We start from the raw sequence: 21,285 nt of genomic DNA on the forward strand, positions 1-21,285 counted from the left end.
GTAGGCTGGTTCCTATGAGAGCAGTTCCTGTACCACACTATGAACACCCCAGATGATACTCTGCAGTCACAGTGGAGAGTAACGTTGTCTCCTGGTGTGACTCTCTGCTCCACTTCGGCTCCATAGACCCCTGTCTCTCCACAGGAAGCAGCACCTGGAGAGGAACAGGAAGTGTTTGGAACAGTCTTGATTAAACGTATTTATGAACAACGGTACTGTAATACACATCTATATGACAGGACTAGACGTTCCTTATTTCAGTTGATTTCTCAATAAAGACTAGAAACAAGCTACTTTGATCGAGGAAGTGGTCCTGAGTTTACTTACTGAAGAGTGCAGTCAGAGCGACACACAGACACAGCCTGTCCATCTCCAGGTCTGACGCTGACTGACAGAGAAGCAGGTCTTTGACGCATGTTTCCGTTAAGATATGCCCATCCACAGCACCATTAAAGGACATATGTGCAGTGATTGGTTCGCTGCAATGGAAACATCTCAGTTTGTGGCCTACTTTTCTTTGAAGGTTTTGAGACATCAGGGTGTGAACAGCTCTCATAGCAAGCGTCAACGGAAAGTTTAGTTTGAGGTTATTCTGTCTCAACAACAGGGTCCATGCGACCACTATCAATGTATCATGACGCCACCACCACCCCAACAACTACAGAACATATCCAAGGTAGGATAGTGGTATGTGGGATCTCTGCACAGAAATTTAAATGGTGTCGATTGCAGGTGATTATGTTGGTGTTGTTGTTGTTTACAGGTGAGTGTGTTCTTGATTTATTGTATATTGTGTTGTGTATCACCATTGTAAAGCGTCCTTGAGCTCTGGAAAGGCGCTATGACATTTAACATATTAAACCTATTATTATTATTTTTATTATTACCTTCCAATATTATTAATCATATTTCAATATTATTCAGTATCAGTTAATATTTCCTCAGGACACATTTCCTAAGTTAACACTTCATCAGGAAAGTGCATTCTGAGAATGGTCGTCTGAGGCTAGTAAAGGCCAACCTGTGTGTGCCAGTTTAGGGAGGTCTTGGTGGTGCTGTGTGGTTATGGGCGTGGTCAAGTGGACCCTGTTGTTGAGACAGAATAACCTCAACTTTCCATGACGCTTGCTATGAGAGCTGTTCACCTCTGTGTTAAACCCACCATGATGTCTCAAAACCTTCAAAGAAAAAAAAACTGAGATGTTTCCATTGCAGTGAACCAATCGCTGCACGTATGTCCTTTAATGGTGCTGTGGATGGGCACATCGTAACGGAAACATGCGTCAAAGACCTGCTTCTCTGTCAGTCAGCGTCAGACCTGGAGATGGACAGGCTGTGTCTGTGTGTCGCTCTGACTGCACTCTTCAGTAAGTATACTCAGGACCACTTCCTCGATCAAAGTAGCTTGTTTCTAGTCTTTATCGAGAAATCAACTGAAAACAAGGAACGTCTAGTCCTGTCATATAGATATGAATTACAGTAACATATTTCAGAAATATGTTTAATCAAGACTGTTCCAAACACTTCCTGTTCCTCTCCAGGTGCTGCTTCCTGTGGAGAGACAGGGGTCTCTGGAGTCGAGGTGGAGCAGAGAGTCACACCAGGAGACAACGTTACTCTCCACTGTGACTGCAGAGTATCATCTGGGGTGTACGTAGTGTGGTACAGGAACTGCTCTCATAGGAACCAGCCTACTCTGGTCATGTCCACATATTATAACAACGAAAACAACAACATGTTCCCTCAATATGACCAACTTCTTAACCCCTTCCCTGGTTTTACTTTGGTGTGGAACAAGTCCAACAACACCTATGATCTCCTGATTGAGAACGTGACAGAGTCTGACCTGGGACTCTACTACTGTGGGACTGTGGAGTGGACGGTGGTAGACACCAAAAAGATAAAAGAGGAGATGATCTACCTTTATAGAAATATAACCATCAGTCTTTCATTTGGTGAGAACACCTTTTTGTGCAATTATTCCAGATTAGTAAATGAGGTTCCTCAGATTGACTGAATGAGGTTCCTCAGATTGACTGAATGAGGTTCCTCAGATTGACTGAATGAGGTTCCTCAGATTGAGAACTGAAGGAGTAACTTGTCTGTGTGATGTTCTCGTTCTCTGCTTCCACCGTGTTAGTTCCTGAGCTTGGTCCTTCAGAGCCAGCCTGTCATCCTGATTCAGAGAAGGATCTGTACTGGATCCTGCTGCTCACTCTGTGTCCTGGCTGTGCTCTCCTCTCCTCCATCCTCTCCTCCATCCTGGTCTACCACTTCTGCTGCAGAACTACCGGTACTCTCACCATCTCTCACTGCCTGCACTTCTTTTCTCTGTCTGGTCTCTCCTCCTCTCTCACTGCCTCCACTCCTTTTCTCTGTCTGGTCTCTCCTCCTCTCTCACTGCCTCCACTCCTTTTCTCTGTCTGGTCTCTCCTCCTCTCTCACTGCTTGCACTCCTTTTCTCTGTCTGGTCTCTCCTCCTCTCTCAATGCTTGTACTCCTTTTCTCTGTCTCGTCTCTCCTCCTCTCTCACTGCCTGTACTCCTTTTTTTTCTGTCTGGTCTCTCCTCCTCTCTCACTGCCTGCACTCCTTTTCTCTGTCTCACATTCTCTCACTTTTTCCTCACATACGAATTCACAAGGACTCACTCTGATTACCAACTGATACGTAAATACCCTAAAACGAATATAGTTTAAATTGAAAAGTTCTGAATAATTTGTCAGATCATTCTCCTTAATTATACAGCATACTTTGACTAATGCTGATGAATCTTCTCTGCAGCTTCAAAGGAACCTCAAGGAGATTGCAGGACTGACACCAGGAGGAGAGAGAGCAGAGTGCAGGTAGGATATCCCCCTAACCTTCATGGGTATTGTAGTTGTTGTGTCAAAGGCTATTGTTTGTAGTATTGTAGTGCTTGTTTTGGTTACCCAAAATGTTTGGGGCTGTCTCGTTGTTACTCACAGCAGTAAAATACAAGCTCTCCCACTGACTGTCAAAGTAATAAGACATTCTACTGAACTGTCATGAGTGACCTCTGACCCCCAGCAGGAAGGAGACCAGTGTTACGCTGCTCTGGATTTCCCCCAGGGACAGAGGAGACCACAGAAGAAGAGGAGGCCTCAGAGCTCTGACTTCAGTACCTACTCAGCCATCAAGACGAGTGGGGTGTGAGGAGAGGGAGCTGCACTTGCAGCACCACACATGGCCACAAGGGGGAGGGAGAGGGAACATAAAACGATTTGTTGAAATGTTTGGTTTGAAATGTTTACAACAAAACTAGTTGGCTTATTGAGATATACATTGGGTTTTTTTGTTATGCAAATGACTGAGTTCATAAAAATTTGTACAATTACTTTTTATAGTGCGTATAAATATGTGTTTAAAGAATACAGTGTTATGATCAGCTACACCTGTTAGAATAAATGACCCAATCATTACATTTAAATGTGTTGTCTAAAGAACTACTGGCCACCATATGGAGTTCAATTATATTTTTGTGGAATTGTCTAAATTACTGTTTATAGTCAAAGATCCTATTTTGATCCTATTAAGTCATATTTTAAGAGTTTTTTTTAAATACCATAAGCAATGTTTTGGATTATTTTTATAGATTGTGATCAGTTTGTTCTTTTTTTCTGTACAACAACGAGAATAAACGCACTGTTTATGCAAGTATAGACTACTGTAAGTGAAATACTACACTTTTAGTTTTTTTTTGTTATACTTTCAGGAAATAAACTTTTGAAAACAGTTGTATGTACTTAAGATGTACATTTACAAAATTGCTTTTTTTAAACTTAAAACGTTTAAGTATACTACCAAATAGAAATAAATATTATAAATGTATAAATTAGTTGTAAGTTTACTTTCATTCTACTATTTATTACACTTTATTATCAATTATGGAAAGCCTTCTAATGCTATTTCAGTTTCAGTTCCATTCCTTTTCTATAGTTAAAAAGCATTTGTGCATTTACCTATGATTGTGTATGAAAGTTTTTAAATGTAATTTTCTATAAGAAAGGAATTCTATACTAAAATCCTTATTACATGTATGGAGTTTTTGTAACTTTTGTGATGTTAGTTCTTATTTGGAAACAAAGTTAGATTTTATTTGATCTATTTTAAGCCACATTGTTCTTTGCAGTCTGACAGCTGATCAAAGTCCTCTAACCACTTGTTGTAGAACACAGAGGCAAAGCTTCCTCTGGTAACCAGGAGCTCTGAGCCCAAACCACAACAGCTTCTTAAGACAAACATGTTCAGAGTAGCTGGTTGAAACCACATTAAGGTGTTTACTCCTTCTGTAAGGGTCAAATCAAGACAATTCAGCACTACATATTTTCAGGGGTTTATTACAAAGCATGATAACAAAATGCATCCTCTACACAAAAATGCATTTAGCAACAAAAAGGATTAAGCGACATTCCAAGTTAGACACTTCACCTAAAAGAAAACAGTAAACCATGTCACGGTCTCGTCGTGGTTGTCATGGTGACCACACAGTTGGAGAGATCATTGGAGCGACATGGAGAAAGACTGGTCAGTCTGGTCTCTCCTCCTCTTCCGGACCTCTTCCCTCCTCCTCCTCCTCCATGATCCTGCTTTTAACAACAAACAACAATCACCACATACAACATCCTGCTATGATGACAGGGAAGAGTTGCAGTACAAAATCAAACAAGATTATTTTTTGTAAGTAGTTCTGGTAGATAACATGGTCTCTGTACAAAGTAACAGGTTTCTATTCAGAGATTAACTCCACCAATCAGTTAGCCACACAGTAATCTGACAGTATGACATCTATCCAGGGGTTACCAATCAAGCAGGTGGGTGTTCAGGTGTGCTGTGAACCACCTTGCATGTATCCGACCCAGTAGGCACATGGGAGGAGGAGGGCAGTCAGAGCTCTGGACAGCAGCACCAGGACCCAGCTCAGACCACAGTCCCCATCAGGGTCTGGGGGCTCTGCTACACAGGAGGGAGGAGAGGGCATGTATCATCTATCTGCCTCAGAACTGGATGTTCACATTTCTCCTTAACGAAGCAGATGACAAGTTGTTGCAGGGAATAGCAGAGAAACACATGTTTGTACCAAACAAAAGGCTGATGGTGTCATTTCCGAAGAGATCGATCATTTTAAGTTATTCTGAAGAATCTCATTTAGTCTTTTCTGTCGTTTAACATTCTGGAATAAATGTACAAAGAGGTGTTCTCACCAAATGAAAGACTGATGGTTATATTTCCATAAAGGTAGATCATCTCCTGTTTTATCTTTTTGGTGTTTACCACCGTCCACTCCACAGTCCCACAGTAGTAGAGTCCCAGGTCAGACTCTGTCACGTTCTCAATCAGGAGATCATAGGTGTTGTTGGACTTGTTCCACACCAGAGTAAAACCAGGGAAGGGGTTAAGAAGTTGGTCATATTGAGGGAACATGTTGTTGTTTTCGTTGTTATAATATGTGGACATGACCAGAGTAGGCTGGTTCCTATGAGAGCAGTTCCTGTACCACACTACGTACACCCCAGATGATACTCTGCAGTCACAGTGGAGAGTAACGTTGTCTCCTGGTGTGACTCTCTGCTCCACCTCGACTCCAGAGACCCCTGTCTCTCCACAGGAAGCAGCACCTGGAGAGGAACAGGAAGTGTTTGGAACAGTCTTGATTAAACATATTTCTGAAATATGTTACTGTAATTCATATCTATATGACAGGACTAGACGTTCCTTGTTTTCAGATGATCTCTCGATAAAGACTAGAAACAAGCTACTTTGATCGAGGAAGTGGTCCTGAGTTTACTTACTGAAGAGTGCAGTCAGAGCGACACACAGACACAGCCTGTCCATCTCCAGGTCTGACGCTGACTGACAGAGAAGCAGGTCTTTGACGCATGTTTCCGTTACGATGTGCCCATCCACAGCACCATTAAAGGACATACGTGCAGCGATTGGTTCACTGCAATGGAAACATCTCAGTTTTTTTTTTTTTTAAGGTTTTGAGACATCATGGTGGGTTTAACACAGAGGTGAACAGCTCTCATAGCAAGCGTCATGGAAAGTTGAGGTTATTCTGTCTCAACAACAGGGTCCACTTGACCACGCCCATAACCACACAGCACCACCAAGACCTCCCTAAACTGGCACACACAGGTTGGCCTTTACTAGCCTCAGACGACCATTCTCAGAATGCACTTTCCTGATGAAGTGTTAACTTAGGAAATGTGTCCTGAGGAAATATTAACTGATACTGAATAATATTGAAATATGATTAATAATATTGGAAGGTAATAATAAAAATAATAATAATATGTTAAATATGTTAAATGTCATAGCGCCTTTCCAGAGCTCAAGGACGCTTTACAATGGTGATACACAACACAATATACAATAAATCAAGAACACACTCACCTGTAAACAACAACAACACCAACATAATCACCTGCAATCGACACCATTTAAATTTCTGTGCAGAGATCCCACATACCACTATCCTACCTTGGATATGTTCTGTAGTTGTTGGGGTGGTGGTGGCGTCATGATACATTGATAGTGGTCGCATGGACCCTGTTGTTGAGACAGAATAACCTCAAACTAAACTTTCCGTTGACGCTTGCTATGAGAGCTGTTCACACCCTGATGTCTCAAAACCTTCAAAGAAAAGTAGGCCACAAACTGAGATGTTTCCATTGCAGCTAACCAATCACTGCACATATGTCCTTTAATGGTGCTGTGGATGGGGACATCGTAACGGAAACATGCGTCAAAGACCTGCTTCTCTGTCAGTCAGCGTCAGACCTGGAGATGGACAGGCTGTGTCTGTGTGTCGCTCTGACTGCACTCTTCAGTAAGTAAACTCAGGACCACTTCCTCGATCAAAGTAGCTTGTTTCTAGTCTTTATTGAGAAATCAACTGAAATAAGGAACGTCTAGTCCTGTCATATAGATGTGTATTACAGTACCGTTGTTCATAAATACGTTTAATCAAGACTGTTCCAAACACTTCCTGTTCCTCTCCAGGTGCTGCTTCCTGTGGAGAGACAGGGGTCTATGGAGCCGAAGTGGAGCAGAGAGTCACACCAGGAGACAACGTTACTCTCCACTGTGACTGCAGAGTATCATCTGGGGTGTTCATAGTGTGGTACAGGAACTGCTCTCATAGGAACCAGCCTACTCTGGTCATGTCCACATATTATAACTACAAAGACACAGGAGCTATGGTCTCCAACTTTAACAAACATCTGAATCCCTTCCCTGGTTTTACTTTTGTGTGGAACAAGTCCAACAACACCTATGATCTCCTGATTGAGAACGTGACAGAGTCTGACCTGGGACTCTACTACTGTGGGACTGTGGAGAAGAAGGTGGTGGACACCAAAAAGATAAAACAGGAGATGATCTACCTTTATGGAAATATAACCATCAGTCTTTCATTTGGTGAGAACATCTCTTTGTCCAATTATTCAAGATTGAGTAAATGAGGTTCCTCAGATTGATTGAATGAGGTTCCTCAAATTGACTGAATGAGGTTCCTCAGATTGACTGAATGAGGTTCTTCAGATTGACTGAATGAGGTTCTTCAGATTGACTAAATGAGGTTCCTCAGATTGACTGAATGAGGTTCCTCAGATTGACTGAATGAGATTCCTCAGATTGAGAACTGAAGGAATAACGTGTCAGTGTGCTGTGCTTGTTCTCTGCTTCCACCGTGTTAGTTCCTGAGCTCGGTCCTTCAGAGCCAGCCTGTCATCCTGATCCAGAGAAGGATCTGTACTGGATCCTGCTGCTCACTCTGTGTCCTGGCTGTGCTCTCCTCTCCTCCATCCTCTCCTCCATCCTGGTCTACCACTTCTGCTGCAGAACTACCGGTACTCTCACCCTCTCTCACTGCCTGCACTCCTTTTCTCTGTCTGGTCTCTCCTCCTCTCTCACAGCCTGCACTCCTTTTCTCTGTCTGGTCTCTCCTCCTCTCTCACTGCCTCCACTCCTTTTCTCTGTCTGGTCTCTCCTCCTCTCTCACTTCCTGCAATTCTTTTCTCTGTCTGGTCTCTCCTCCTCTCTCACTGCCTCCACTTCTTTTCTCTGTCTGGTCTCTCCTCCTCTCTCACTGCCTCCACTTCTTTTCTCTGTCTGGTCTCTCCTCCTCTCTCACAGCCTGCACTCCTTTTCTCTGTCTGGTCTCTCCTCCTCTCTCACTGCCTGCACTCCTTTTCTCTGTCTGGTCTCTCCTCCTCTCTCACTGCCTGCACTCCTTTTCTCTGTCTGGTCTCTCCTCCTCTCTCACTGCCTGCACTCCTTTTCTCTGTCTGGTCTCTCCTCCTCTCTCACTGCCTGCACTCCTTTTCTCTGTCTGGTCTCTCCTCCTCTCTCACTGCCTGCACTCCTTTTCTCTGTCTGGTCTCTCCTCCTCTCTCACTTCCTGCACTTCTTTTCTCTGTCTGGTCTCTCCTCCTCTCTCACTGCCTGCACTCCTTTTCTCTGTCTCACATTCTCTCACTTCCTCCTCATTCTTTTGCTATTCTCACATTCTCTCACTTCTTCCTCACATACAAATTCACAAGGACTCACTCTGATTACCAACTGATACGTAAATACCCTAAAACGAATATAGTTTAAATTGAAAAGTTCCAAATCATTTGTCCGATCATTCTCCTTAATTATACAGCATACTTTGACTAATGCTGATGAATCTTCTCTGCAGCTTCAAAGGAACCTCAAGGAGATTGCAGGACTGACACCAGGAAGAGAGAGAGCAGAGTGCAGGTAGGATATCTCCCTAACCTTCATGGGTATTGTAGTTGTAGTATCAAAGGCTAGTGTTTGTAGTATTGTAGTACTTGTTTTGGTTACCCACAATGTTTGGGGCTATCTCGTTGTTACTCACAGCAGTAAAATACAAGCTCTCCCACTGACTGTCAAAGTAATAAGACATTCTGCTGAACTGTCATGAGTGACCTCTGACCCCCAGCAGGAAGGAGACCAGTGTTACGCTGCTCTGGATTTCCCCCAGGGACAGAGGAGACCACAGAAGAAGAGGAGGCCTCAGAGCTCTGACTTCAGTACCTACTCAGCCATCAAGACGAGTGGGGTGTGAGGAGAGGGAGCTGCACTTGCAGCACCACACATGGCCACAAGGGGGAGGGAGAGGGAACATAAAACGAATTGTTGAAATGTTTGGTTTGAAATGTTTACAACAAAACTAGTTGGCTTATTGAGATATACATTACTTTTTTTGATCCAAATGACTGAGTCAATAATAATTTGTACAATAACTTTTTATAGTGTGTATAAATATGTGTTTAAAGAATACAGTGTTATGATCAGCTACACCTGTTAAAATAAATGACCCAATTATTACATTTAAATGTGTTGTCTAAAGAAATACTGGCCACCATATGGAGTTCAATTATATTTGTGTGGAATTGTCTAAATGACTGTTTATAGTCAAAGATCCTATTTTGATCCAATTAAGTCATATTTTAAGAGTTTTTTTTAAATACCATAAGCAATGTTTTGGATTATTTTTATAGATTGTGATCGGTTTGTTCTTTTTTTCATTACAACAACGAGAATAAACGCACTGTTTATTCAAGTATTGACTACTGTAAGTGAAATAGTACACTTTTAGTTTACTTTTGTTATACTTTCAGGAAATAAACTTTTGAAAACAGTTGTATGTACTTAAGGTGTACATTTAGAGAATAGCTTTTTTTAAACTTAAAACGTTTAAGTATACTACCAAATAGAAAGAAATATTATAAATGTATAAATTAGTTGTAAGTTTACTTTCATTCTACTATTTTATTACACTTTATTATCAAGGTTGGACAGCCCTGGGCTGTGTATGTATTTGTTTTCTAAAAACACAGAAAAAAAAAAATGTTTAAAAAAATAAAATTAACAGGAGTAAACATCAATCAGAAGTAGTCAGGGAAAATCAATCAATCAGTATTTTAAGAAGTCATAAGCATACAGTATTTCATGTGACTATTAGTTTGCTAAACATCAGATTTAGGATGGTATATAGCTGTTTCAGTTAGGGCAGGCCTTGGCGTTGGGGAGGGGTAGGCAGCGCTCTGCCACAGCATGCATCTCCCCCACCTGGACACCTTTGTACGTCCCAGACACTGGGATGGTACGGACTCTCCCATCGGTAAACTCCCTGGAGAGTTGAGCTTTGTACGGGATGTCGAACTTGTTCGTCTTCCCTGCCATCTTCACCACACAGGAGTGGTTGGGAGGGACGATTACTTTCACGCTGAGAGAGTGAGAGATGGTTTCAGTGAGAGAGTTGCCATTGGTGAGAGTTTTGGAGTTTGAGTATTCCACTCCTGCAGAGACAGAGACGAACGGTACTGTAACTTCTATGGAGGCAGAGAGAGTCAGGCTGTTGGAGATGCTCGTCTCCCAGGAACTCTGTCTCTCTGTGCTCCCCTCCAGATTCACCTCCTGTTCTATGTCTCTGCAGTTATGGTTCTCCACCTTCATCTGACGGAGCACATTGGGTTGTTGGGAAAGCATGGCCAGATCATCAATGTGGTACTCAATGTTATGAATCCTCACTTTTGATTGGCCTGTTTGCACTGTCAGGACCCTAATGTCTTCAGTATATCTTTCCCCATTCAGGGACAGGTGAAAATTAAAAGAATCTTTGGGATTCCTAAACACAGAACCAATACCATATTTACTATACCCTACGTACACTTTGTAGGGAAAGGCATCAACCGTCCCCTCTTTACATATTCCATCAAATGAAGAGACCCCGTTCTGGATGTCGACTCTGTAAGCCTTCCACTCCACCCAATCCAGGTTTTGCTCGTTGACCAGTATGTCAAACTCTGAGGCTTTTTCCCCCTTCCCTTTGCAGGGGTAAAAGCAGAACGGGCCTTTGGAGGGGTTGTAGAAGCCAGTGTTCTGCCAACAACCAGTACGAGGAGCACAGATGTAGTCCACTAGTGTACTGTCGTGGTATATGATCCTCTCAGCCCACTCAGGCAGAGAGCCAGACCATTCAACCCATTTCAGGAAGGAGTCCTTGTATTGGGGGCGACAGATCTGATGCTTCCCATGGGGACCCCGTTCTGCCTGAAATGGACGTCGATCCTCCAAGGAGGGTAAAGAAATAAAGCTAAAATCCAGGATACTCAGCTTGTTTACTTTTGGAGTGTCAGTCTCAATGGAAAGCTTTGGGTACCCATCATCGTCCTCAGCGGGGATGCTCTGCAGCAGAAAAGCACAGATGACCAAGGCTGGCGCAAGGTTTGCTTCTTCACTCACTCATACACCTCACACTCACTCACTCATTTTTGCACCATACCCAGTCTCATCTCACAACACACCTCACACACTCACTCATTTACTCACCTTCAACTCATTGACCAGTATGTCAAACTCTGAGGATTTGTCCTCCCTCCCATCGCAGGTGTGAAAGCAGAACGGGCCTTTGGAGGGGCTGTAGAAGCCAGTGGTCATGTTGCAGCCAGTACGAGGAGCACAGATGAAGTTCTCTTCTCCTGTTCCATTGATGTCGACCTTCACAGCCCTCTCAGGCAGAGAGCCAGACCATTTCACCCTATTCAGGGACATGTCGCCTTTAGGGTAATCGAGGTGAGGAGGAGCTGGGCTTTGACCCATCAGCAGGGGAGGCTGTGTTGCTTCTACCGTGGTCTCCACTGTCTTGGTGACAGTTTGAGTGACAGTCTCGTTGGAAAGCTTTGGGTACCCATCATCGTCCTCAGCAAGGATGCTCTGCAGCAGAAAAGCACAGATGACCAAGGCTGGCAGGTTCATGTTTTGTTTCTTCATTTCTCTCTGACAGATGTCTGTTTCTCCTCAGAGAGACAATCACTTTTATGGCATTTTAGGACATTGCCTTGTAAATGATATACTGATAAACAAATAGTCTGAGAACAGTGTTCCCTGGTTGGTTCCTGGAGTTGTTTACAATTACTGTCCTTTGAACCTCAGAAACACTAGCTTTGTAAACATTATGGATCGACAGATAGTATCCTACCAATTATTTGGATCGATTTGTGGACAGGCTATCCACCTTGTTATTAGGATAAGCATTAGGATGAGTATATTTCAAGCTTAGTTTGTCTCATCAGAGCATGTATCCATGTCTCTGTGTCTGTGTCCCTGTGTCTCTGGCTCAGTATGGTGGCTGAGCGGGTAGAGCGTCGGGCTAGTAATCTGAAGGTTGCCAGTTCGATTCCCGAGCGGTGCACATGACGTTGTGCCCTTGGGCAAGGCACTTCACCCTACTTGCCTCGGGGAGAATGTCCCTGTACTTACTGTAAGTCGCTCTGGATAAGAGCTTCTGCTAAATGACTAAATGTAAATGTAATGTAAAATGTCTCTGTTCAGGCTGGAGGCAGGACTGGAGGCAGGGGTGGAGACAGGCCAGGAGGGGAGCAGTCCCTGTCCCTCTATGGAAGTCCTCTCCTGTCCCTGTCCCTCCTCTGTAGGTCCTGCAGATGGAGAGCGAGCTGGCGTGGGAGCAGATGCAGCAGTGAGGCGGCGCTGAGGGAGAGGACCTTCCAGAGGACCTGAAGAAGGAGCTCAGCACGTACGACCCAGCAGCAACACTCAATCACTACCACATCTAGTCAACTCATAATGTTACTGCTGACCCAGCAGCAACACTCAATCACTACCACATCTAGTCAACTCATAATGTTACTACTGACCCAGCAGCAACACTCAATCACTACCACATCTAATCAACTCATAATGTTACTACTGACCCAGCAGCAACACTCAATCACTACCACATCTAGGCAACTCATAATGTTACTGCTGACCCAGCAGCAACACTCAATCACTACCACATCTAGTCAACTCATAATGTTACTACTGACCCAGCAGCAACACTCAATCACTACCACATCTAATCAACTCATAATGTTACTGCTGACCCAGCAGCAACACTCAATCACTACCACATCTAATCAACTCATAATGTTACTACTGACCCAGCAGCAACACTCAATCACTACCACATCTAATCAACTCATAATGTTACTACTGACCCAGCAGCAACACCAGATCTAATCAACTCATAATGATTCTATTGACTGTCTTAATGAGGATAATAATTGATGAGGTTTGATAAAGAAGGGTTGGGATTAATTATTTAGCAGGTATCATATTACAGCAGAGACACAGAAAGGCACCACATGATGATGTCATGAACAAAACTCCATTCCACACCATATAAAGTAAATACCAGTTGGGAAACATTTGTGCTGACAAGTTTTTATGTAACCTGTACTGTAACCGTGGCCAAATCTGACAGGCGCATGTTTGATTTAGTAATTTCTCTCGGATAGATGTTTGTCTCTCCCCAGAGAAACTGTCACTTTTGGACTTCGCTTTGTAAATCACTTTTGGACTTTGCTTTGTAAACGATAAATAAATAGTGTGAATACTGGTCCACTGGTTGGTTCATGGAGTTGTTTACATTTAACCTCCTGTGTCAGGTTGGAATGAAGAGCACAGTCGCAGATGCAGTTTAGAGTTTAATGGTTCTGATTTACTTCAATCACGCAAAGGAGTCAACAAAGGAATAACGCAAAGCAGGATTGTAAGTCACAACCACACACTGGATCAAATAATAATCGAGGCAAAGGCAAACTTAAAGTCCATCAAGACGGTTGGTTCAAGGGTAATCCACAATCAAGGTCAAGGCACAGTCCAGGGTCAAGGTACACAGAGCAGCCAGCACAATCAAAGTTTCCAGGTAGGTCAAGACAAAGGAGAGGTCAGAGACCAGCAGGGTTCAATACCGTGAATCAAAAGAGAGTCCAAGTGAACGGTCCAAATCGTAATCCAAAATCCAGTCGAGGCAAGCAGGGTCCAGCACAGGTAAAGAGTTTCCGTAAAGAGTTTCCAAGTGAGGTAACGTCCATAGCACGCAAACCATGAATGAGCACTGACAACCAATTCAGGGTTCCTTTTAAACATGGCCGTTCACTTCCTCACAGCTGAGCCGGCCTTGCTCCGACTCCTCAGTGTCTTCTGCTGTCCTGGAGGGCACGCTGTGTGTTACCACATCTAATCATCTCATAATGTTACTACTGACCCAGCAGCAACACCAGATCTAATCATCTCATAATGTTACTACTGACCCAGCAGCAACACCAGATCTAATCAACTCATAATGTTACTACTGACCTAGCAGCAACACTCAATCACTACCACATCTAATCAACTCATAATGTTACTACTGACCCAGCAGCAACACCACATCTAATCATCTCATAATGTTACTACTGACCTAGCAGCAACACCACATCTAATCATCTCATAATGTTACTGCTGACCCAGCAGCAACACTCAATCACTACCACATCTAGTCAACTCATAATGTTACTGCTGACCCAGCAGCAACACTCAATCACTACCACATCTAGTCAACTCATAATGTTACTACTGACCCAGCAGCAACACTCAATCACTACCACATCTAATCAACTCATAATGTTACTACTGACCCAGCAGCAACACTCAATCACTACCACATCTAGGCAACTCATAATGTTACTGCTGACCCAGCAGCAACACTCAATCACTACCACATCTAGTCAACTCATAATGTTACTACTGACCCAGCAGCAACACTCAATCACTACCACATCTAATCAACTCATAATGTTACTGCTGACCCAGCAGCAACACTCAATCACTACCACATCTAATCAACTCATAATGTTACTACTGACCCAGCAGCAACACTCAATCACTACCACATCTAATCAACTCATAATGTTACTACTGACCCAGCAGCAACACCAGATCTAATCAACTCATAATGATTCTATTGACTGTCTTAATGAGGATAATAATTGATGAGGTTTGATAAAGAAGGGTTGGGATTAATTATTTAGCAGGTATCATATTACAGCAGAGACACAGAAAGGCACCACATGATGATGTCATGAACAAAACTCCATTCCACACCATATAAAGTAAATACCAGTTGGGAAACATTTGTGCTGACAAGTTTTTATGTAACCTGTACTGTAACCGTGGCCAAATCTGACAGGCGCATGTTTGATTTAGTAATTTCTCTCGGATAGATGTTTGTCTCTCCCCAGAGAAACTGTCACTTTTGGACTTCGCTTTGTAAATCACTTTTGGACTTTGCTTTGTAAACGATAAATAAATAGTGTGAATACTGGTCCACTGGTTGGTTCATGGAGTTGTTTACATTTAACCTCCTGTGTCAGGTTGGAATGAAGAGCACAGTCGCAGATGCAGTTTAGAGTTTAATGGTTCTGATTTACTTCAATCACGCAAAGGAGTCAACAAAGGAATAACGCAAAGCAGGATTGTAAGTCACAACCACACACTGGATCAAATAATAATCGAGGCAAAGGCAAACTTAAAGTCCATCAAGACGGTTGGTTCAAGGGTAATCCACAATCAAGGTCAAGGCACAGTCCAGGGTCAAGGTACACAGAGCAGCCAGCACAATCAAAGTTTCCAGGTAGGTCAAGACAAAGGAGAGGTCAGAGACCAGCAGGGTTCAATACCGTGAATCAAAAGAGAGTCCAAGTGAACGGTCCAAATCGTAATCCAAAATCCAGTCGAGGCAAGCAGGGTCCAGCACAGGTAAAGAGTTTCCGTAAAGAGTTTCCAAGTGAGGTAACGTCCATAGCACGCAAACCATGAATGAGCACTGACAACCAATTCAGGGTTCCTTTTAAACATGGCCGTTCACTTCCTCACAGCTGAGCCGGCCTTGCTCCGACTCCTCAGTGTCTTCTGCTGTCCTGGAGGGCACGCTGTGTGTTACCACATCTAATCATCTCATAATGTTACTGCTGACCCAGCAGCAACACCACATCTAATCAACTCATAATGTTACTACTGACCCAGCAGCAACACCACATCTAATCATCTCATAATGTTACTACTGACCCAGCAGCAACACCACATCTAATCATCTCATAATGTTACTACTGACCCAGGAGCAACACCACATCTAATCATCTCATAATGTTACTACTGACCCAGCAGCAACACCAGATCTAATCAACTCATAATGTTACTACTGACCTAGCAGCAACACTCAATCACTACCACATCTAATCAACTCATAATGTTACTACTGACCCAGCAGCAACACCACATCTAATCAACTCATAATGTTACTACTGACCTAGCAGCAACACTCAATCACTACCACATCTAATCAACTCATAATGTTACTACTGACCCAGCAGCAACACCACATCTAATCAACTCATAATGTTACTACTGACCCAGCAGCAACACCACATCTAATCAACTCATAATGTTACTACTGACCCAGGAGCAACACCAGATCTAATCAACTCATAATGTTACTACTGACCCAGGAGCAACACCACATCTAATCATCTCATAATGTTACTACTGACCCAGGAGCAACACCAGATCTAATCAACTCATAATGTTACTACTGACCCAGGAGCAACACCAGATCTAATCAACTCATAATGTTACTACTGACCCAGGAGCAACACCAGATCTAATCAACTCATAATGTTACTACTGACCCAGGAGCAACACCTGATCTAATCATCTCATAATGTTACTACTGACCCAGCAGCAACACCAGATCTAATCAACTCATAATGTTACTACTGACCTAGCAGCAACACTCAATCACTACCACATCTAATCAACTCATAATGTTACTACTGACCCAGCAGCAACACCACATCTAATCAACTCATAATGTTACTACTGACCTAGCAGCAACACTCAATCACTACCACATCTAATCAACTCATAATGTTACTACTGACCCAGCAGCAACACCACATCTAATCAACTCATAATGTTACTACTGACCCAGCAGCAACACCACATCTAATCAACTCATAATGTTACTACTGACCCAGGAGCAACACCAGATCTAATCAACTCATAATGTTACTACTGACCCAGGAGCAACACCACATCTAATCATCTCATAATGTTACTACTGACCCAGGAGCAACACCAGATCTAATCAACTCATAATGTTACTACTGACCCAGGAGCAACACCACATCTAATCATCTCATAATGTTACTACTGACCCAGGAGCAACACCAGATCTAATCAACTCATAATGTTACTACTGACCCAGGAGCAACACCAGATCTAATCAACTCATAATGTTACTACTGACCCAGGAGCAACACCAGATCTAATCAACTCATAATGTTACTACTGACCCAGCAGCAACACCAGATCTAATCAACTCATAATGTTACTACTGACCCAGGAGCAACACCAGATCTAATCAACTCATAATGTTACTACTGACCCAGGAGCAACACCAGATCTAATCAACTCATAATGTTACTACTGACCCAGGAGCAACACCAGATCTAATCAACTCATAATGTTACTACTGACCCAGCAGCAACACCAGATCTAATCAACTCATAATGTTACTACTGACCCAGCAGCAACACCAGATCTAATCAACTCATAATGTTACTACTGACCTAGCAGCAACACTCAATCACTACCACATCTAATCAACTCATAATGTTACTGCTGACCCAGCAGCAACACTCAATCACTACCACATCTAATCAACTCATTATGTTACTACTGACCCAACAGCAACACTCAATCACTACCACATCTAATCATCTCATTATGTTACTACTGACCCAGCAGCAACACCAAATCTAATCATCTCATAATGATTCTATTGACTGTCTTAATGAGGTTAATAATTGATGAGGTTTGATAAAGAAGGGTTGGGATTAATTATTTAGCAGGTATCATATTACAGCAGAGACAGAGAAAGGCACCACATGATGATGTCATGAACAAAACTCCATTCCACACCATATAAAGTAAATACCAGTTGGGAAACATTTGTGCTGACAAGTTTTTATGTAACCTGTACTGTAACCGTGGCCAAATCTGACAGGCGCATGTTTGATTTAGTAATTTCTCTCGGATAGATGTTTGTTTTTCCCCAGAGAAACTGTCACTTTTGGACTTTGCTTTGTAAATGATATACCGACAAATAAATAGTGTGTGAATACTGGTCCACTGGTTGGTTCCTGGAGTTGTTTACATTTAACCTCAGAAACATTATCCTGCTTAAACATTAATGATCGGCAGACAGTATCCTACCAGTTAATTTGATTGATTTGTGTGACAGGCTATCCAACTTGTCATATGTGATTTAGTGTCACACATTATAATGTATTTGTAGTTAGCTACAGTGATGGTAAGAAATCATGCCTGCCACTGGTGTGTTGATGAGTGGGTGAAATGCCTGTACTTGGAACAGCAGGATGTTCCGGCCACAGCCCGGCCTGGTCCTCTGCCCTCTGCTGGCTGGGTCACCCTGGTCCTCTGCCCCCTGCTGGCTTGGTCACCCTGGTCCTCTGCCCCCTGCTGGCTGGGTCACCCTGGTCCTCTGCCCCCTGCTGGCTGGGTCATCCTGGTCCTCCACCTGAGGCTGCTGACCCCTCTGTTCTGCCTGACCGGACACATCCTCCAGCAGCTGCCCCTCGCATCCTTGACCACCATCCTGCCTACACCGTCAGGCGTGGAGGTGGAGGTGGAGTGGGAGGGACAGGGCCCTGGAGAGTGCTGCTGGATCCCCCACTGCCTCATACTGGATCCCCCGCTGCCTCATACTGGATTCCCCGCTGCCTCATACTGGATCCCCCGCTGCCTCATACTGGATCCCCCGCTGCCTCATACTGGATCCCCCGCTGCCTCATACTGTCCTGGATGTCCACCGGGAGCATCCCACAGATCTGGTGGGTTTCCTGGTACCAACCGTTGAGGAGGGGGTCCTGTTACGGCCACAGCCTGGTCCCCGTCCCTTTTACACCCCCTGCTGGTTCTCCTGTGTCGTCCTGCCTAGACCCTCCACACCTGTCACCCTGCACCTCATCATCCTGCATACTTCAACCCGGCTTTCCAACCACTCCTCGTCAGATCGTTGTCACAGCTACTGTGGGAGTAGACCCTCAAGGATTACTTGGATGTTTGCCTTCTGTAAACCTGTTCTTCTTTGTGGCCAGGATCATCATCCGTGTACCTGCCTGTCTGCCTGCCTGCCTGCCTGCCTGCCTGCCTGCCTGCCTGCCTGCCTGCCTGTCTGTCTGTCTGTCTGTCTGTCTGTCTGTCTGTCTGTCTGTCTGCCTTCTTCCCTGTCTGCCTGCCTGCCTGCCTGCCTGCCTGCCTGCCTGCCTGCCTGTCTGTCTGTCTGTCTGCCTGTCTGCCTGTCTGCCTGTCTGTCTGTCTGTCTGTCTGTCTGTCTGTCTGTCTGTCTGCCTTCTTCCCTGTCTGCCTGCCTGCCTGTCTGCCTTCTTCCCTGCCTGCCTGCCTGCCTGCCTGCCTGCCTGCCTGCCTGCCTGCCTGCCTGCCTGCCTGCCTGCCTGCCTGCCTGCCTGCCTGCCTGCCTGCCTGTCTGTCTGTCTGTCTGTCTGTCTGTCTGCCTGTCTGCCTTCTTTCCTCCCTGCCTGCCTGCCTGCCTGCCTGCCTGCCTGCCTGCCTGCCTGCCTGCCTGCCTGCCTGCCTGCCTGCCTGTCTGTCTGTCTGTCTGTCTGTCTGTCTGTCTGCCGACTGGCTGATTCACAAGCTCACTGGTCCGACACCTCAATAAATCACCTGGACTTACTGTAGCCTCAGTGTATCTGTGCTGCGTTTGGGTCCACTCTGTGCTACACTGCAACACAGGAGTGATAGGATAAGCATGCTTAGATAAAGGCAGGGAAGGCAATGTTGTTGAAAAGCACTTTTTGTCATGTTTGCTGAAAAAAACTTCACATCCTGATAGCAACCAATAAATCTAAATATTTTACAGTAAAATTAAATCAATCCAATATATGTGGGTATCGCAGAACTGTAATAAACACGACCAATCATTAAAGTCAGACCAGCACTACGATTGGACGGTATATGGACTGAATGCAATGATTGGACGGCTACTTGTCTGTCTCTCTGTCTACCTACCTCCCAGCAGTAGTCAGGAAGAGCGTTCATGTGATTTTAGAGAAGTGGCTCTGAATGGAGGGGTGAGATATTTTGGTTTGAATCCTTTGAGACCCGAGCAAAAATGGCAAGGTTTGCAGAAGTTTACTTATCCTGCCTTTGTGAGGTTACAACTATAGCCACCAGATAGAGCCAGACCTTGAATGTCAGCCCATGCGAGGACGTTCCACATGCTTTGACCATATTCACCTGTTGCCAGTTGGTTTGTGTACTTAAGACCTTTTTATGTGTTTAATGCTCAGTCTTGAATTCATGTTGTGGTTTTGAAGCGTGATCTCTGGCTCTAGACTCTTTTGATCTCGGCTTGGATTAGCCAAAAAGAAGCAACATATTATGAATCATTATAAACATGATATTTTTCCTGTTAATACCTGCAGTGCAGTAAAGAGAACCTTATGATAATAATGTTTAATTTAACCGGCCCTTCTAACATTACACCTGGCCTCAGCTTGCCCCCCTCTTTCTAAACCCCCCTGCATTCTGAACACTGACTTGTTGTGGCCGGTTTGGGTGCGGCAACAGAGAGGAATGTCTTGAATAAAGCAAACTGATCACTTCCCCTTTACCACATACTCTGTGTATCATCGGCCTGTCAAAGGCTGTGGATTTAGCTGAAGCCTTAGTTCAAACTTGTCCAGAAGATAGTGGCATTGTATGAGACGTCATATAATGCAATCAGTCGTCCTGATGTCATCAATACTGTGTCTTACTGAGTGGATCAGAAATGGTTGTGTTGGTGGTTTGGCGGTGTGCTACACTCCTAATGACACTACCAAACGGTAATATGTATAGACTAAAGAGTAAGGGCCCTAACATTGATCCTTAAGGGACCCCACAGGTCATACAAGTGTTTTGGTTGTGGAGCTGTGGTCACCAAGGACGTCAAAATATTCCCGGCCTGTTAGATCCTAAACCAGTTGAGGACTGGACCAGAGACACTGACACAACTCTCAAGTCTTTTAACCTGTTAAGGAGTGAGTTCTAAATATTACCAACGCTTCCACCAGAGTAAGTTATTTTTTATCTACTACCTGCTAGTGTTACTTGTTAACCTCCTAATTGTACATTTTGAAGCCATAGTATAGCGTTTGTCATATCGTTTTTGTCTATTGGAAAATAGTCGGTTGGAATGTTCAAAATCACACGTGTGACTGTACTTTGTTGGGCCCGCTTTCGAACGATCACGTGTGACGCTATTCATTAACAGGTTAATATGAATATCCTGATCTACATGTCAAAAGCTGCGCTCAGATCCAGAAGGGCGAGGACAG

The 21,285-nt window shown here is 43.9% G+C and overlaps 3 protein-coding genes across 5 annotated transcripts; 2 read left to right on the top strand and 1 right to left on the bottom strand.

Moving 5' to 3' along the window:
• The first annotated feature begins 437 nt into the window (after nt 1-437).
• On the top strand, nt 438-3,817 carry LOC146237132 (uncharacterized). Its single transcript, XM_084687842.1, has 6 exons — nt 438-676; nt 1,216-1,367; nt 1,542-1,955; nt 2,141-2,293; nt 2,783-2,844; nt 3,050-3,817. The coding sequence occupies exons 2-6, from the start codon at nt 1,235-1,237 to the stop codon at nt 3,173-3,175; spliced, it is 888 nt and encodes a 295-aa protein (XP_084543968.1). The 5' UTR covers nt 438-676; nt 1,216-1,234; the 3' UTR covers nt 3,176-3,817.
• Nucleotides 3,818-4,343: 526 nt separating this feature from the next.
• Nucleotides 4,344-11,840, bottom strand: LOC146237133 (uncharacterized). Of its 3 annotated transcripts, none has more exons than XM_084687843.1 (3): nt 11,369-11,840; nt 11,162-11,224; nt 4,344-4,605 (listed from the first exon to the last, which is right to left on the bottom strand). In XM_084687843.1, exons 1-3 carry the CDS (start codon nt 11,807-11,809, stop codon nt 4,474-4,476), a joined length of 636 nt encoding a protein of 211 aa, XP_084543969.1. In that variant the 5' UTR covers nt 11,810-11,840; the 3' UTR covers nt 4,344-4,473. The 3 variants fall into 3 exon arrangements, 1 of the variants encoding a protein (XP_084543969.1); XR_014741028.1 differs by lacking the exon at nt 4,344-4,605 and adding an exon at nt 9,939-10,262; XR_014741029.1 differs by lacking the exons at nt 4,344-4,605; nt 11,162-11,224; nt 11,369-11,840 and adding exons at nt 9,939-10,262; nt 10,707-11,155.
• On the top strand, nt 6,719-9,417 carry LOC146237134 (uncharacterized). The gene is made up of 5 exons (XM_084686955.1): nt 6,719-6,851; nt 7,025-7,441; nt 7,720-7,872; nt 8,706-8,767; nt 8,973-9,417. The coding sequence occupies exons 1-5, from the start codon at nt 6,719-6,721 to the stop codon at nt 9,096-9,098; spliced, it is 891 nt and encodes a 296-aa protein (XP_084543081.1). The 3' UTR covers nt 9,099-9,417.
• Nucleotides 11,841-21,285: the final 9,445 nt, after the last annotated feature.

The sequence above is a fragment of the Hypomesus nipponensis genome, chromosome 22 (assembly GCF_054491055.1).
Source record: "Hypomesus nipponensis isolate SF chromosome 22, ASM5449105v1, whole genome shotgun sequence".
Taxonomy (NCBI): domain Eukaryota; kingdom Metazoa; phylum Chordata; class Actinopteri; order Osmeriformes; family Osmeridae; genus Hypomesus; species Hypomesus nipponensis.